General features: G+C 37.3%; 2 protein-coding genes across 4 annotated transcripts; both read right to left on the reverse strand.

The window, feature by feature from the left end:
* Positions 1-135: 135 nt before the first annotated feature.
* g6pc1b (glucose-6-phosphatase catalytic subunit 1b) lies at positions 136-2,243 on the reverse strand. 3 transcript variants are annotated; one of them, XM_079814046.1, is made up of 6 exons: positions 1,971-2,243; positions 1,784-1,847; positions 1,488-1,597; positions 1,304-1,403; positions 790-905; positions 136-673 (listed from the first exon to the last, which is right to left on the reverse strand). In XM_079814046.1, the coding sequence occupies exons 1-6, from the start codon at positions 1,999-2,001 to the stop codon at positions 159-161; spliced, it is 936 nt and encodes a 311-aa protein (XP_079670172.1). In that variant the 5' UTR covers positions 2,002-2,243; the 3' UTR covers positions 136-158. The 3 variants fall into 3 exon arrangements, with proteins under 3 accessions (XP_079670172.1, XP_079670173.1, XP_079670171.1); XM_079814047.1 differs by having other exon boundaries at positions 1,784-1,844; positions 1,971-2,144; XM_079814045.1 differs by having other exon boundaries at positions 1,784-2,243.
* Positions 2,244-10,651: 8,408 nt separating this feature from the next.
* aoc2 (amine oxidase copper containing 2) lies at positions 10,652-15,669 on the reverse strand. Its single transcript, XM_079822722.1, has 4 exons — positions 14,068-15,669; positions 11,703-11,988; positions 11,462-11,594; positions 10,652-11,368 (listed from the first exon to the last, which is right to left on the reverse strand). Exons 1-4 carry the CDS (start codon positions 15,626-15,628, stop codon positions 11,087-11,089), a joined length of 2,262 nt encoding a protein of 753 aa, XP_079678848.1. The 5' UTR covers positions 15,629-15,669; the 3' UTR covers positions 10,652-11,086.
* Positions 15,670-18,169: the final 2,500 nt, after the last annotated feature.

Raw genomic sequence — 18,169 nt, forward strand, 5'->3', positions numbered from 1 at the left:
ATATATTATAAGTAGGATATTCATGGTGATATCTCTGCTTAATTTCTATACATTAAACTAAAAGCATATCAAGTAATATTTTGTTTTCTAGAATAATACAAAACAGGCAAAGTGAGGAAAATGGTAAAGACTTAATTATATATATAAAAAAAAGTTTATTATGCTTTCATTCTGTGGTATACTTTTGCTAATGTGCTAATACAGTAAGGTACAAAACTTATTGTAGTTAGAGGCACAGTGGCGCTCTTACAGAAAGACAGCACATAGAAGAGAGCATGAGTGCTAGTCGGTGGTCTGAATGAGTCTAAGAGGCTCAGGAGTGGCAGTGTTGCTGCTGTACAGGTCAGTCTGTAAATGGCGCTGTTTCCACAGCTCTTGTTTTTTTCCAGGTCACCGTGAATAGGCAAATGGAGGCTCAGCCCTAGGCCGAACAGGGCCCCGGTGTTGCGGAGGAGGCCAGCGAAAGGTGTGGTGTCCAGATGGACCCATTCAGACTGAATGCACCACTTCCGTGCCTTCATTATGCTCCAGCAGGGGTCTATTGAAGCAGCATCCAACAGAGCATAAGTCCCCAGCGCAACAAACACTAGACAGAGGATGGTTTGCACATAACCCTTCAAGCTCGCTGAATAGATCCAGGACACTCTATTAAAAGCCTTGGCCACTGCAATTCCTGTATAGTGAAAGTGAACAACCACTTAAGAGACTGTATGCTGAAACCAAGAGAAGGAAGAGGTCTTGTATTAGGCAGGCTAATATTAAAAATGTGCAACACATTTTGAAACTGACCCGAAACAACTCCAGCAAAGACCTGGTGTGGGAAATGAGCTGCAATGAAGACTCGAGAAAGACTGACACACACCTGCACAGCCCAGAAAAGAGCCCAAAGAAGACCCTGCAAGCACCTAATGGCACAAATGCAAAGGACGAAGAACGTGTATTATTAATATTAAACATCAAAACACTGACATGACGAACATGATTATTCTTCAAAAATGTATATCTTTGTGCGAGTAATGGGCCCATTGTCTAATCAAAATGAACTGCACATTTGCAATATATAAAAAACAGCTGCTGAGATAAATGAGTTTTCAAGCTAAAGAGGTATTTCCATCTGACTGGAAGCCAGGGAAGATACTGTAGATTGTGAAATGTTGTGCTAGTCTCCAGAAAAAGTCCTCAGATTTACTTTCCTTCCTCTTTATCTCAATAGAAAAATATGCTGTTAATCTGGTATACATTAAGTTTTACTGAGTACTTTATCAAAAGGAGGAAGGAAGATAAACAGAGAAGAATTCCTCACCATCTTTTAAGGGGGTCACATCCCTGCAAAATCGGCAGCAGTGATGTGATCATGGCGTAGTAAACCCCTGCAGCTCCCATCGCATGGCCAGAGGGACTTCCTAGAAGAGCGGACAGAAACCGCTGTGAAATCTGCTTTTGATTTATGTTGGTCTATAAAATGAGAACCATCAGGAGACACTCACCAGGGCCAGTCTCGCAGGTCATGGGGAACTGTTTGATTTGTGGTAGAGTTAAGTTGCCATAATAAAAAGTTTCTTTAACCCACCAATAAGGACGCTCGCCAAACATGAGCCTATTTAATGATTTTATAAATAGATACGATTAGAAGAAAATGAATTCATTACATTACAAACAGATGTTCAATATTGAGAGACTGCTTTATTTGTAATCATTTCAATCAAGCAATTTGTTTTCCATTTAACATATTCTAAAAGGGTATTCCTGGATATCTACAGAAACCAAAACATTTAACACTTACCACTTGAGGACTAAGTTGAGCCAGTCTCCCACAACAGCAACCCAGACCAGCTTCACTCCTACTGCTGATTGTAGGTGGAACCAGATTGGAAAAAAGAACAAAAAGGTTGTACGCAGGTCTGCCACAGTAGACACAAACGTAAACCAGTTTTGGGCATGCCCATAATGCGTCTGCAGGTATAACGTACTGCTTATCCCATATCCATACAAAACTTCCATTACTACTGTCGGTCTGCTATAAAACAAAAGTATTGTGGATCTTCATTCTCAGTCTTTGGAGAACGTTGTCAGTCTCAGCGGGCACATGTCACTATTTGTAAAATCTCATCATCTTGTTTTCAGTGACTTGAATCCAGAATGTCATCCCAGCGACGAGCTGCATGAAGTCAGTCTGCTCCTTTTATCCATCCTCTTAGTTGCCTGGTCACTGGGCACCACCTGAGCTTTGGACTCTCTGGAGTAAATAGAGGAAAAATTGTCTCCAAACATTAAACGCCGGTCATTAAAGGGGGCCTGTGTTGTGCATGTGTGTAAAGTGGCAGGGTTTGGGCGCTAAATTTAGCTCTCAATTACGAGAAAGACACTCGCTAGTGGAATGAGGTGATGACATTCATGTCCATGGACACGTATAGGGCTCCTGACTCTTTGTCCTCTGTGGTTGTTTTGTTACTACAAAATAATACGTGTATACAAGTTACATATAAAGGTTGGGGTCTGTAAGATTTGTTTAATGTTTTTGAATATGCTCACCAAAACAATGAACATTAAACAAATTAAAAAGTAATTTATCCCAGTGTTAAATTAGATGCTGAAATCTAGTCTTCAGAAACACATGATCATTCAGAAATAACTCTATTATGCGTTTTTTCTTGAAATATTTTTATCATTATTATTACCAATGTAATAAACAGTTGTTTCTTAAAACAGAAACAGTGATACATTTTCTCAGGAGTCTTTGATGAAAGAAAATTCAAAAGAATATCATGTATTTGAAACAGACATCTTTAACGTCTCTTTTGAGCTATTTTATGCATCCTTGCTGAATAAAAGCGTAATTTTTTCCCCCCAAAAACAAACAACAGAAAAACAGACTGACCCCAAACTTTTAAACGGTAGTGAATATGCAATATTTCATGTGTTTTGTATTGAAATGTAGGGGGAAATGATGTGCTATGTGCTAATGTGTGTACCGTAGGTCAGTTCTGGTTCACTTGTGTGGCCATCAAATGAAGAACAACCAGCAGTATGTTATTAGAGTTTGACTTTCACGTGACATTGTTTACCTTGACTTGACATGATGGCTAATTCCCAGCAAGGAGGCCTGTTCGTGCGAAGACTCACGACTTTGTGAGATGGCAAATTTTCCATAGAACTTCTGAGAGCAGTTGCTAAAACTACTCAACCATGTGGAAAAACAAAGATGGAACATGTCCAGAGCAGACTGTAAACAAGAACACTACCTGCAGGGTGTTAAGAGCTCCACAATGTTTACAGATGCCATCTCTACGGAGACCTATTAGCCTAGTCAATGTACAACATATACAGTATGGTTCTGATGGACATTGTACTAACATAATAAAATGGCTCATTTGTGTTGCCTTCATGCATTTTGATTTCTGCTGTAAAACATGCATTTTACATCTACTGCAGTCAACAGTTTTGTTCAAACGAACCTAATGGAGCTCCCATACCCAGGAAGACATACAGGAAGTGCTCAGTTCAACAAAGGGCTGCACAATCACACGCCACCGGGTCATGTCCAAAGTCTCTGAAGTCTTTCCCCCCGAAACAGAGTGTAACCAAAAAAACAATGGTCAGTTCCTGTGGGCATTCAGCTTTGAAAATAAATACTGTATGCTGTCCACCACATGTTCTCCTGAATTTTGTACATTGATTTTATGTATTTGCTGGTCTGATAAAGCAGATGTTCCAGTGAGAAAGAAGGTCATAAATGTAAAAGGGAGTAGATCAAGGGTATGGCTAAGGAGACTGTAAGGCCGCTGAATTCGCTCCAAGGATCGGTAGCGAACCGCGGTGAAGGTCGCAAGTGCGTTCTTGTCTCCAGCTGGGTAGAATGGATTTAAAACTAATATATCTTTAATCTGACCCCATTTATCATATTGTCGAATTTAGGATAGAGTATTGCCAATGGGTTGTTTGGTCATTTATATGTAATAGTTAATCATTCATTTAATCATTCCGTTTTAACCTTTTGTTGCAGCTCCGTTCTTGAGATAGTTAATAATTACAGAGTAATTCAGAAAGGATCAAAATGTAACAATTTTATTAACAGTCAGGTAAATGTATAATGCAAATTCCATAATCAATTCAAAGATAATTCGTACATAAAATCAAATACTCTGTAGCAAGGAATAAGATATCGATACACTCTGCGGTACGGGCCAACTCTATTACAGTATCAGCCCTGAACTCATTGCTGCATCGCTTTAAATAACTCAGACCAGACCAAAAACTGTTTCAAATGGAAATACATGAAAACAAAGGGAATTTAAATTTAGTCGAATTCCCATTTGGCTTGATTGAAAGGAAACCAAATGGCTCCAACAGCCACACCCACCATCATAAGTAAAATACCTCTAAGCTCTAAAAACTCTTATTAACTTCTTGTATATTTCTGTGCTTATGAGATTTTTGTACCATTCGCACTGAGACATTTCAAACGATACCAAACACAAACAATATTGTATAGTGAGAATTGACATTGAAATATACACAAAATCTATTGGATTTAGTGATCTCCCAGGAGAGGGGATCGGGAGTTTGGGAGAAGTTTGGGACAAGGTAAATACATGCAAATGAAGCCTTTCTCAGTTGATTCACTCAGTGGGACGTTGTCTCATATGAGACTGAGTGATAATTGTATGAGTGGATTCAGATGTTAATCTCTTTCATTAATTTTCAGACAGTCTTTCTGAAAGTTACTCATCCAGACAATCTGGCCTGGTTCTTTATATTCTAACAAGACGAAACAGCTATTTTCTTAACATTAGTCAGAAGTACTTGCTTTGCTTTCACTCTATGTGGTAATATTTTGCATGGTAATATACATATTTGATTGTGACAGCATTTAAACAATATGTTTAGTTTGTTTGCTTATTTGTGGTTTTGCATATCATCATCGAGCATGAAATTAAAATAATGTTTTTGCAACTAAAATGTTTTTTTCATTATCTAGAATCATTTTAAATTACATTTGAATTCACATTATTGTTTCTCATTTAACTTTTTCTTTTCCGAGTCTATGTGTAACGGAGGTCAGCTAGTAGTCGCCGTGTGAGTAAACCTCACTCCTCTGATCTCAAGAGACACTTTAGCGCTTGGAGCGGGGGCGGTTGGAACAGGAAGGGTTACATAGGCAGCCTTTGCATATGATTCACCACTGAACTGATAGGACAATCGTGATCTGTACTCCCACTGGGAGTGCTGAGAAAGTTAGAGCAGCAGCTGTAGAGCTTGTGCAACCTTTGGAACCTATGGAAGACATTACTCTTTCTGGGATTTCTTGGAATTCTTGCAATACATGCACAAACACTTATCATTCCCTCCTGTGAAACTATGGGAAACGCAGCAGAGCTTGGATGAGTTAAAGGGTTAGTTCACCCAAAAATGAAAAATCTGTCATTAATTACTTACCCTCATGTCGTTCGACACCCGTAAGACCTTTGTTCATCTTCGGAACACAAATGAAGATATTTTAGTTGAAATCCGATGGCTCAGAAAGGCCTCCATTGGTACAATGTACTGTACACTCTCAAGACCCATAATATGTACTAAAGACGTCGTTACAAATTCCATCTCACTACAGTGGTTCTACAATAACTTTATGAACTGACGAGAATAGTTTTTGTGCAAAAAACCCCCCTAAATAACGGCTTATATAGCGATGACCGATTTCAAAACAATGCATCATGAAGCTTCGAAGCGTTAAGAATCAGTGAGTTTGTATCGCCAAAGTCGCGTGATTTCAGCAGTTTGGCGGTTTGACACGCGATCCGAATCATGATTCGACTCACTGATTCATAACGCTTCGAAGCTTCGGATTGTAAGTAATTAATGACAGAATTTTCATTTTTGGGTGAACTAACCCTTTAATTCTATGCTCTGTAGAATCAGGTCTTAATGCAATATTATTGCAGTAATATTTATTTAATATTTTGCATTGTGTGCCAGATAAATCTTCAAATAAAACGTTTAAAAATGATCTACAGTGCCAAAGTATTCTTTCTGCTATTTGCTACCCTTAACTGAATTACAAATACTACATTGTTTTTCTAAGCTGTGAAAATAAATCTGTTTCCCACAGTCCATACCAATCTTTTTGTGTGTGTGTGTGTGACATTGTTTATAGTTTGAAAACAGATTGATGGAGCTGCAGAGTTCATTGGCAGGGAATGATGTAAAGAATCTACTTTAGATCTACTAAAGGAGTGTTCTAGAAATATAATTACTCAAAGAAAAACATGTAAAAGCTTGAAAATATGTAAGCACATCTGGAGCTAAACTTTTGTATGGTGCAATTGGCCGTCTTCTGAAGAGAAGAAAGAACAAATTTAACTTGCAAATTACAAAAATGTAAAGCTGCGATTGTTTCAATAGAAAAAAAGTTCTACAAAATATTTAAACTCTAATATTAATCCAGTAGCATATTTCATATTCCCCCCTTTTTGTTAAAACATACATTCAATTTATAATGGCCTTTTTAAACCCTGTCGTATGTGTGAGTACCATAACAGAACCATGACATTTGTTTGTTTTTCTTCAGGTCTCTATGACAGAACTGTCTGTTCTTTGTCAGCAACTCCTTATTTATCACTCTGACAGTCCACTTTGAGTTCACCCCAGCATGTAACAAACACAGCAGATACTCTAATGAAATAGTCTCAGTGTTTGTTCAGAACACCAGTTTGTCTGCTTAGAAATAAACTGTTGTTATTGTTTGTAACTGTTTGAAATGACATGTGAGACACGTCGTTTAAATCTGAGAGATTGCAGAACAGATACATTCTTTTACCTTATAGGGGAGAAGGGGCTTGTTGTTACACAGGTAGGTTTGGTTGCAGCTCTCACTATAACTATAAAGAGTTGAGTCAAATAACTATTACACAAATGCGTTGTACAGTTTGGGGCAAATTTTAAATGTATGCAATTAATGAATTACAATATTTCATAGCCAAGCTCTGCACTGTAAACCCTAACACTCATAATACTTAATTGGTTTGAGTAGGACAAACTTAAATGAAAAAAATTAGTTCAGTTAAATTGACTGTTATGAGTATTTAGAAGTTCACAGCACTGACATATTTCAAGTAAACTGAACTGTTTCATTGTTTTGAGTGTTATGAGTATTTAGAAGTTCACAGCACTGACATACTTCAAGTAAACTGAACTGAACTAAATTGAACTTCATTGTTTTGAGTTGTATGAACTAATTTCCTTTAATTTAGTCTAACTTAGGTTGAACTAAAACTGGGCTGGGATTTTTTTATTTCCCAGCATGCTTCCCATTGCACTCAAAAGGGAGAGTAAATGCTAAAATTAAGTGTTATATAATGTTTTTTTTGTACAAGATTAATGATAAGGGAGATTTAGTAGTGATAGTTAATGTTTTGTTATGCTAATTTAGAATCATTTCTGTTAATGTGGGTTTTTTTGGAGTTACCATGGTGACAAGTGGCACATGCTGCTTGGTTTGAGAGCAGGTAAGTCACATGTTTTAAATTGCTGTACTCCTTTAGTGCTATACCATACTATTGTTAGCAAATTGACAATCTGAATTAGTTTGTTTTAGCAAAATATTTATGTTGAGTACTACAAACTCAAAACTTCACAGTTCTCCTTACTCAGGTGTAAATCCCGGTGGGGTCGAGGGGGTCAGGAGGACCCCCCCTCCCCCAAAATATCATTATTAAAACGACATTGTGTATTGTAAATAATATAATTATATATAATTAAAATAATTGTGTAAGTAGTAAAACAATACAAACGCAAACAGGGCAAAAGCGCATTTTTAAGTTTAGAAACATTTTGAGTCCCCCTTATCTTGCTTTTGGTCCACTGCGGCTCAATTGTTGTTGCGATTGTTGTTTTGGTAGCTTGTTGTCAATCACCCACTACATTTAACACAGCGATAAGCCTATATATGTGCAAACTGATATTAGGCTAATTTTGTAGATCTACCGCTATGTGGGGTTTTGCTCAATGCTATGTGGAAGAAGCAAGATAATGTAATAATTATATTACCGCGTGGTGAACCTATAACTCATATTTAAACAATTATTACTTTGTGTTGTTGGCCAGATAAAATGAACCGCCATAACTCTGCCTTGACGTGCCGTCATTATGTTAAGCCCGCCCACCGACTCTACACACGATGTGATTGGCCTGACCAGAGTTTGGTTTTTCCAGCTCTCAGGTCTACCGAGAGTTGCTAGACTACACTCACGGCAAAATAAATTTTCTGCCGCTAGGGTGCGTCTAGATTTCTAGGCTACTTACAAGGACAATTTTTGCTGTATTATTTGTGTCAACTTCAAAAATTGCCCTTGAGAAATGTATTGAGTTTATTATACCCCCCAACTGTTAGATGAAATTTAAAAATCCAGGGTGTTCCATGGGCCTCCTGTGACCTTAGAGAAGATAAGCGGTATGGAGAATTTCTTAGCCAGAACAAAAGTTCAATATTTTTGTATGTTACCGTCTATATTTTTGCTGTTGTATATTTTTTGTTCCATAATTGTTTATACAAACATTTCTATGAGAAGCTGAATAAATAAGCTTTCCATTGTGGTTTGTTAGGATAGGACAATATTTGGCCGAGATACAACTATTTGAAAATCTGGAATCTGAGGGTGCAAAAAAGTCTAGATATTGAGAAAATCGGCGTTGTTCAAATTAAGTCCTTAGCAATGCATATTACTAATATACAGGTTTTTTTTAAATATGTATTTACAAAATATCTTCATGGAACATGATCTTTACTTAATACAGTATTAATCTTTACTTATATTAAAGGTCCTGTTCTTCGTGATCCCATTTTTCAAACTTTAGTTAGTGTGTAATGTTGCTGTTAGAGCATTTATAATACCTGTAAAATTATAAAGCTCAAAGTTCAATGCCAAGCGAGATATTTTATTTAACAGAAGTTCCCTTTCAAAGCCTACAGCGAACGGCTGGTTAGGACTACATCCTGGTATTTCCTGCTTTAATTACGTCAGTAGAGCAGTTTGTCGACTAACCTCCGCCCACAAGAACACGCGAAAGGGGGGCGTGGTCTTGTTGCTCCCGCGTGGAGAATAGGAAGTGTTGCGTTCGGTTGCGTTCGTATAGTTTGTTTGTTGCCATGTCGTCGAGACGCTGTTATTTTCATCCCGGAGTCAAGTCACCTTTGTTTGGCTTTCCCAGGGACGCTGTACTTAGAGATCATTGAGCGCATGCATCCCCGTTATGGTGAGAGGCGTGACCTTTCCGGTAACGTGCGCTCTGCGTGCCCTAAGCTGCTGTCGAATCACAACACGGGAACCGCTGGCACAATCAGAACTCGTTACGTGTTTCTGAAGGAGGGACTTCATAGAACAGGGAAATCTTTCAAGCCGTTTTGAGGACAGTGAAAACAGCAGTATACAGATAAGTAAATTGTGTGAAAAAATACTGTGTTTTTTTACACGCGAAACATGAACACATGTTATATTGCACACTGTAAACACAATCAAAGCTTCAAAAAAATGGGACCTTTAAATGATGGCTTCATAGAGTTCATATACAGTATCTCATGAGTCGTAACCTAAAGGAAGAGAGTAAAGTATGTATAAACTAAGATAACATTGCATAACTGACACGGCTTTTGCTCTCCAAATGTACCATCTGGAATTCATTGACTGCTGAGATTTTGACAGAATAGCTGTATATGTATAAGTGGGGGAGGGATTCTGTTTGAGACAGAAAGAGAGAAAAAAAGGTTTGGAATTTGTTTAATATATACATACATTAGTCTTCACTTGCATGTATATAGCTTGAAATAATAAGCAGCTGGGAGCGAAATAATCCTTATTCCTGGAAGTAGTTTCTTGTACAACGTCAGTTCTTATAATTTATAGCCTTTGACAGGTCATGCTCTTAATTCCTTTGGATTCCTTATCTGTTCAGCTGTAAAACCAGGCCTGTTTTATATGTATCTGCTGATAGCTAATAAGGAATCTGAGGCTTTGCTTCAATAGAACAGAACAGTCTCCTACAAGAAGAGAAGACAGGCCAAACAAATATTCCAAGGAGAAAGAATGCGCAAATTAATGATTGCAGCTGCACTGGTAGAGCATGGAGATAGCAATGCTAAGGTCACAGGTTAAATTCCCAGGGTATGTATCTTGAACGCATTGTCACGATGTCAAACCTGCAGCATATGTAATTTGAATTGTTGAAGGTTTCAGTTAATAACAACATATTTCAGTATGTTCTTCAATGCGATCATATTCTGTAGACTTTGAATGAGTTGAATACTTACATTTTTTTCACAAGTTTTTATGTTGTTTTTTGTTCTTGTTGGAACTATTGAATGGAAAACACCTGCATGAAGATTTTTCAAAACTTTCCTGTTGTATTCCACAGAAAAATAACAAATTTAATATGAGTGTGATTATGAGTAAATAGTTTTTGTAAGTTGCTTTGATGCAAATGATTCTTTTCAAAACATAAGTAAGTTTCTGTGCTTGACATGTGGACATGCTCATATCGTTATAGTTATTGTTTTTGGTGTGAACTTGGTGTTGAAATTACAACCTTGGTATACTATTATTTCATTTAGAAATGAAAGCATGATGATTGTGAGAACAAAAAATGACCAAAATAACTAATATATAGACACCCTTTAAATTTTATTGCATGGATGAACATTTTTATAAAAATAAAAGTGAGCTTAGTGAGGTGTTTTATCAGTCTATTTCATTTGTATAAATCTCTTTTTAGAAATAGTTTAGAAACTGTTAGGAAATGTCCCTACACTGCCAGAAGAAAGGAAGGCAGCATATGATATGCTAATTGAATAGTCTAAATTAAATCAAAGAAAAGAAGCATCAACTAGGCAAACACCAAAAATGGTCATCGGTCACATCACATGCACAATAAGTTTGCTACAGGCAAATGGAGAGAACATCCATAATATTTACAAAAACAGCTACAAAAGCAGGAAACAACTTGACAAAACAACTATAGTGTGAAGCGAGTATGAAGAATATACTTCTGCAAATGTTTTAGCAAGACTGTAACAGCAAACATATCTGAATTAAGATCTTTACTCAAACTTCATGACCCCTTCAAAGCCGTGGTAAGTAAACGGCTCCAGTGTGGAACTGCATTGATCCTTTTCCAGACACGCCATTTTGTTGTACTCACAGTCACTCTCAGAGTCCGGACCAAAATACACTCCATCAGGTGAGTTGATGGACGGATCTTCATTGAAATAGTTATGCGGTCTAAGGATGACACCACCACCATTGCCCACTGTAACTGTGTTAGGGATGTCTTCGGCATGCGGAATGTGCAGGAAACCAGCGGTCACCCAGGCTACCAAGTCCTTAAGAAGACATAATAAAGATTAGGTCATTATTTTAATCAATTAAAAACATCTGCTAAATAAACCTGTTCCGACGAAGCTGTCCATTATTACCTCATTGTCGATCACCTCATTATCTTCAATATATTTGCTGAAGTCGACAAATGGGGACCACATGTAATTCTGATTGTATAGACTGCTACTAGTCTGCTCTTCATCTTTATGCTTGGTTATAGCAACTTTATACCTAAAAGAAAGAAAGTGAATGTGAGAGAAGCTAAAGCTATAAAAAGCACTTCTAAAATATGCATGTGTCTCAGTATTGTGTGCATGACTCAAGACACTAAGGCCTTACCGTGCCCAGGACATGGACCTCTCTACAGACTCACTTTCAGGGAGGTGATCTCCAGCAAAGCTCACCACCTGAAGCCTGTAAGAGCGCTGGTGGCCCCAGCGATTAGTCTGATTACTGGCTATATGAAGGTAACGGGGCGTTTTGGCGCTATGGAGCATCGCTGCTTCTCTCTCTGTCCTGATTTGCTGCTCCACCAATTGCGGTATCTTTGCTTTCTCTGAGGGCATCCATGGCAATGGCACCTCCTCATATACCATGTCTTTAGTCTGAAATATATTCTTCACACCTTCAAAAAAGAAAGAAAAGTTTTTAAACTTAAACTTTCAACAGTATTCTTGTGGTATTAACATAATTAACGTTTCTATATATCTCTGTGAGATATGTTTTATTATGACCAACATGCAGGAAGCTACAGCAGCCAGACACCTGTAGACCTTTGTGAGATTTTTAAAGAAGCCCCCCCCCAAAAAAAAAAAAAAATTAAACATTCTATATAATTTAATAAGAGTCATAATTTACTCACCTGTATGTTGTTCCAGACCTGTATGAAGTTCTTTAATAAAATATGAATGAAAAAAATATCTGTATTTGTCCATAAATTGACTATCTTTTTTTTTTATATCATATATTTAGGGCAAGATATATACATATATTTAGGCATTTAATATTAATATTTAGGTTCCATTTGATAGTATGAGCATTCTATTTATATATCCTCCTGGGACCCAGGAATAGACTTTTGTCCACTGTAGTAAACATTATATTTTAGTGAATTTCTCTGACATCATACATGTCACATGTCATAGCAGGGATACAAAATGTTTGGAGGTTTCACCAGGACAACAACTTCTTCTTGGTCTTTAAAAATGGCTGACATTAATGTTTAGCACTCTTATGGAAAAATGTCAATATTTTGTAATTATAATTTAAATCAGATTAATTTTCAATTTTTTTTGTTATAAATCAACATCACAGGAAAATGTCATGGGGTTTCTAATCAAAATATGACTTTCTGTTACAAAACAGGGCATTGCTTTCATAAATGTCCACTGTAGTGGCGCCAGGACTTAAACCATGTTTATCAGGCATTCTGGGAGACAGAACAAGTGAAAGGGGAAAGAAATTACAAATCAATATTCCTTTGAAATATTAGATATCATTATGAAAATGTTGCCAATTATTCCTCCCATTATTACACTTCTATTTTCATTACATTGCGCCAAGAATACATTAATATGATAATTAGACGCAGTGTATAGATACATTGTATGGAATGGAAAATCCAATCATGGCCATTTTACCCACATATTGCATAAAGTAAAATGGTATATCAATGCATTCCGTCATATCTTTTATAACATAGTTCAGAGTCATCTTTAAACAAAGTTTGTTTTAGAAAAATCCTGAAACCTAAAAATTGGTGAATTAAAAAGAAATCCCATTGTTTTTGCCTATACATGCAATTTCATGTCATTTTATTTCATGTCATTTTATTTGAGTCCTGGTGTCAACTACAGAGGACATCATAACATGAATAAAATATAATTTTTCAAAAATGTTTTTTCCCCCCATTTGTTTCTTATGCTCTAAACAAAATAATGACATGAAAAAATACTAAATAATAATAATAATAAAATAAATAAAAAATCTGGGTCCCAGGGGATATACATATTAAAAAAATCGTTGTACCATTATGTTTGATCATTAAATAAAACAGATTATGATTAAGAACTTGATGAATGAAAACATCATTAATATAACTCATTTGTCATCTTTAAATCTTGGAACACCTGGCTGTAAGCCAAGCAAAAAGTGCGCATGGCATTTCTAGGACTTTTGCATATTTTACAATTAGCTCTAATCTATTCATGCCCACAGTAAATATGAGCAACTTACAGACAAAAGACAGCTTATATATCAAAGCAACAATTTGGATCTTATCTAAAATGCATATCATGCAAGATTGGGCAAGTTAGGCTACCTGCAACTATTAGCCTAAAGGTTTGATATTTTTGTACTTTTAAGATTTTTTAATGAACTGTTTTAGTGCCTAAAGTTTGCTTAAAAAGCCTATAATATGCTGGTTCCTTTGTTACAAATCCACCATTATAATGTGACAACTCGCTATTGGGGCATGTTGTCACAAAAAAATGTCAACATGTATTAAACAGTACCTATAGTTTTTTTTTCCCTCTTCTTTTTTCTAAATGTTCAATAGCGTTTTGTAATAACCATTTATAAAATGCAATCCATGTGTCTGTAATTAAATATGATTCTATGTTATTGCAACCCTCAACTAAATGTGCTCGATTATTTTATGTAGCTACTTTTTATGTATTTATTATTTATTATGTTATGCACTTACCTAAGATATCCAGGTCCACTTTAAAGTTAATAAAATGTGTGTGGATATTTCCAAGGACATTCTCTGCAACCTGGTGCCCGTACTTCAGATTTCCATCAACCTTAAAGGAGGATGATATGTAGCCCGTGGCGTGAACTCTCGCCTCCACGGAGCCGCTTTGATAGAAAATGAAGTCCCACACGTAATCGTAGTTCCCTATAGCAGTAATTGTACGGAAAACCAGAGCGCTGTTTGCCATCCCACCGAAACCATTATGAAAGAAATCTGAGAAGTGTCGTCGCAGAGGTCGCCCGATGTCATGCTCAAAAACGCAGATGGAGTTTCTGTAACGCTGCGTGATGTTTGTGTCAATATAGCGGTACGTGTCTACATAGGTGGCCGCGTACGGACAGTCGATCCCACGCACGAGCTCGTGAGCGAAGCGGCCGATTCCGATGCTGGAGTCGAGGAACTTCGTGAGCATCATCCCAGGCGTTACAGAACCGTAGACAGACATCGCCTCTTGCACGCTGAGTTCGTACGCAATCCTTTCTCCTTTAAAACGAATATCAAACGCCCTCATCCCAGTCAGAGAGCTCAAGCCAAACGCAAAGCTCCAGTCCAGATAAATCACCTGGTTGTTTTTAACGCTGAAACGTTTACCTTTAAGATAATACTGCTGTGGTCCTAAACCAGAAGGTTTTTCCCTCGGCTTCAGCGAGGCGTAGTTTTTGATTTCTTTGTAGACTATCTTTTTTAATTTGTTCGCATCGTAAGCTTTAATAAAAGCGTCAATGCCTTCGAAATACTGGCCGTTGTACAACAACCTGTCAATCGTCCATTGTGATGTGTTGGCGCTTTCGTGGTTGATCAGCATCTCGAAGCCCACAGGATGGATGTACATGCCACTGAAATCGCGAAAGAAAGAAATCCAGGTCGTGCGTTGACCACGTCTGATGCCCCTCGGCATACCCTCAAACGGCAGGAGTTCCCTTTCTCTTGCGATATAACCAAAACTTTCGTGTAGAGGTTTTTCAAGTTTTTTGAAGACTCGATGAAGCAGTGTGAAAAGCTGCACATACTCCCCAATTGTCACTGTTCGGGCTGCGAAGGGCAACGTCGGCGTTTTGTACTTCTCCTGAGTAACATCTCGATGCTGCAGTGGACCAGGTAACGGTCCCACCACATATTCTTTCAGGTGACCGCTTTTGCCAAAAAACACCACGACGCTCGCTATGCGCGCGGGCTTCTGTCCGTTGGCATCCAAGTAGCGCAGCACATCAGCTTTCTTTGGGAGCGAGAGGTCAATTAAAAAGATAAAATTCTCCGAGGGCTCTGCTGTCAACGATTTGGAGATCTTTAAGTCTGGTTGTGCCCACATATAGTCGCGAACAGACTTGTACTCCTCTGCTGTCAGGTCCGCAAAAACCAGACTTTTATCTGAATGATTAACTTGTAGGTATTCCTGCGGCTGGGACATACATTTCGGAAGCCTATTCGAATTGAAGCATATCAACACAATGTTGATGATCACTGAGATAAGTCCCAGAAGTATCAATAAGTATTTTAACAGAGAATTCATTATTGTAGCGACCACCGTGTCTGAGGGCAACTGTCTCGAGCGTGAGTGCGGAATGGATCTTAATCTCATACTACAGTAGGGTAGTAAGTTTTAGAACCACACCCCTATAGAGTGCTCCCCTAAAGTTCACACACAACCCAGTGTTATAATTCTATCAGCCTATGTTTATTCATTTGATATCAGTTACTTTTTTAATGCGTTGTATTTCAATTAGCCTAATAAAGTTATAGCCCCACTTTGTGCGTATTTAGCCATTCTTCCATATTTCAGCAACGTTATAAATTTAATCTGCACCTTTTTTTAAAGCATGTCAGAAGTAAATTTTTGTTTAAACGCCTTTTGACAGATATCTAGAATCTAATATACTAGTAATGAGATAATCCTTACATTAACAGATAATAAAATATGAACTGTTAAAGGGTGCATTTTATATAACACTAGATTGGTACAAAGTCTAAGTGTCTAAGCAATGTTAACTGAATCTAAAAATGTAACTGCTTAAAATATTTGTGGAGCCAGTATAGCATTCCATATTTTCATCAAATTAATCTAACTTCATTTCAATTGAGGGGAGGAACAATTCCTCAACAGTTCTGAGGTATGCAGCATTTGTGCTTCAGGAAAATAAGTAGATTTCTTGATAAGGTGTAAGTAATGCAGAAGTCATACCCCGCCACCCCAAACGCCCCACCCCACCCTGCCCTTTTTTTAAAAGCCCCTTTTTTAAACAATAATTGCTCTGATTTGGCCTGTAGTTCTTAGAAACACATTTGAATGGCTGGAAAACAGGATACAGGAAATGCCTTTGTGTAGAAAGAAAATGAATGCGACCATTCCAGAGTTTGCCTTATTGGAGGGTAATAATATAATGCAAATACGCTCTCACGCAGACAATTTTCATAAAGTAGTACGTTTCTATAGTATTTGTATGTATTTTGGATTTATGATATCTACCAATGCAAAAAGTCGTTGAGAGTCAATGAAAGTTTCATGCCTGAGGAAGATCGAAAGATCAAAAAGTTACAATGATAAAATAAAGCATTTTTAATTGCAAGTTGATAGTGTGCGGGACTTTTTGCATTGGTTGATAATTGGACTTTTTTGTCCTGCTCTCCTACGCACCTATCACACACAGGTGTGCAACGTTTATGAGATTTGATTTATGATATCTGCCAACCGAGTTCCTACACCTTCTCAAAACCTTCCTAAAACAAGACATTGAAGAACTTTTAAAGATAACGTTGAAAGCTCATCTTACTTATTTGTGAGTAAACCTCATTAAATTTGGTTTTAGAATGGTAATAACAACCCCAAGGTCAAAATTCCCAGGTATTGGAGATCCTGATAAGACAAAAATGTAGTAACAAATGCACTGTACTTCATAAAAGCAACTGTCAAATGCAAAGCATAAAATATAAGTCTTGTTTTAAGGATTTTTAAAAGCAGATAAATCCAGAGGATTCCCCCGAGAAATTCACTTCAACTACATTTTTGCACGGTCACCTTTTTACATAAATGTCTACTGAACATGTCTACTTTGATCCTATTCTGACAATTATCAGATAAACGGTACAGTACCTTTGTCCATTTAAATTTCAATCACAAATGTGGTAGAACAGAATTAAGATTCCTTGATAATCTTGATCGATTTCTGATAGATTTGTACACTATTTCTCTTCATAAAACGTAGAAATCAGGAAACATTTCTTTTTAAATCATAGTCAAGGTAGGGACTGTTGAAGTTAGAATATGTTTTACATTATTAACTGAATAGTGGTCAGCACACTGACCTTACAATTCCTTGTTTATTGCCAGCAGGAAAAGATTTCTCTTCCTGAATCTGCTTTTTGTTTGCAGCTTAATTACTCCATGCTCTAATGCCCCAGGGCTTTCTACAACAATGCTTTTTTTTATGAAGGCCTATTACTGTCCACTTGCAGCTCGAGCAGACTTAAGGTTAAACTCACAGGCTCAGATGTTCTGTGTGCCAACCGCTTCGCAGAGTCACCTTTCCTGAGACGTATCTGATTGCGTCACAATTGTTTAGAATTCATCTCTAAACATCTCTTGTGTGAACTCTTTGTCAATGGGCTGTGTTGTTTCCTCTATCACAAGGGGGAGCAGGAAAGAGCAGGATATCTTGTTGGGTAAAAAAGCATATTCATTGGCTCTGTTCTGAGTTCATCAACAAATACAGCCATAAAAAGTACAGAAAATATCAGTGCAAAATTATATTCACTATCCTGTTCTCCTGATGTGGAGTTTATGATTGTGAAATGCAGACCTTCTTATATACCATGTGAACTGTAAAGCAGGCGATGGGAGAACTTTATAACACTCTGAGTCAGTTACAGACTGCCCATCCTGATGCAGTTCATATCGTTGCTGGGGACCTTAACAAGGCTAACCTAAAGTCTGTTCTACCTTATTTCTTCCAGCATGTTACATGTGCAACAAGAGGGAATAATACACTGGATCATTTATACACAAATATCAAGAATGCTTACACTGCAGCCCCTTTATCTCACATTGGCAGTTCTG

Source organism: Gobio gobio (assembly GCF_949357685.1).
Source record: "Gobio gobio genome assembly, chromosome: 1".
Lineage (NCBI taxonomy): Eukaryota > Metazoa > Chordata > Actinopteri > Cypriniformes > Gobionidae > Gobio > Gobio gobio.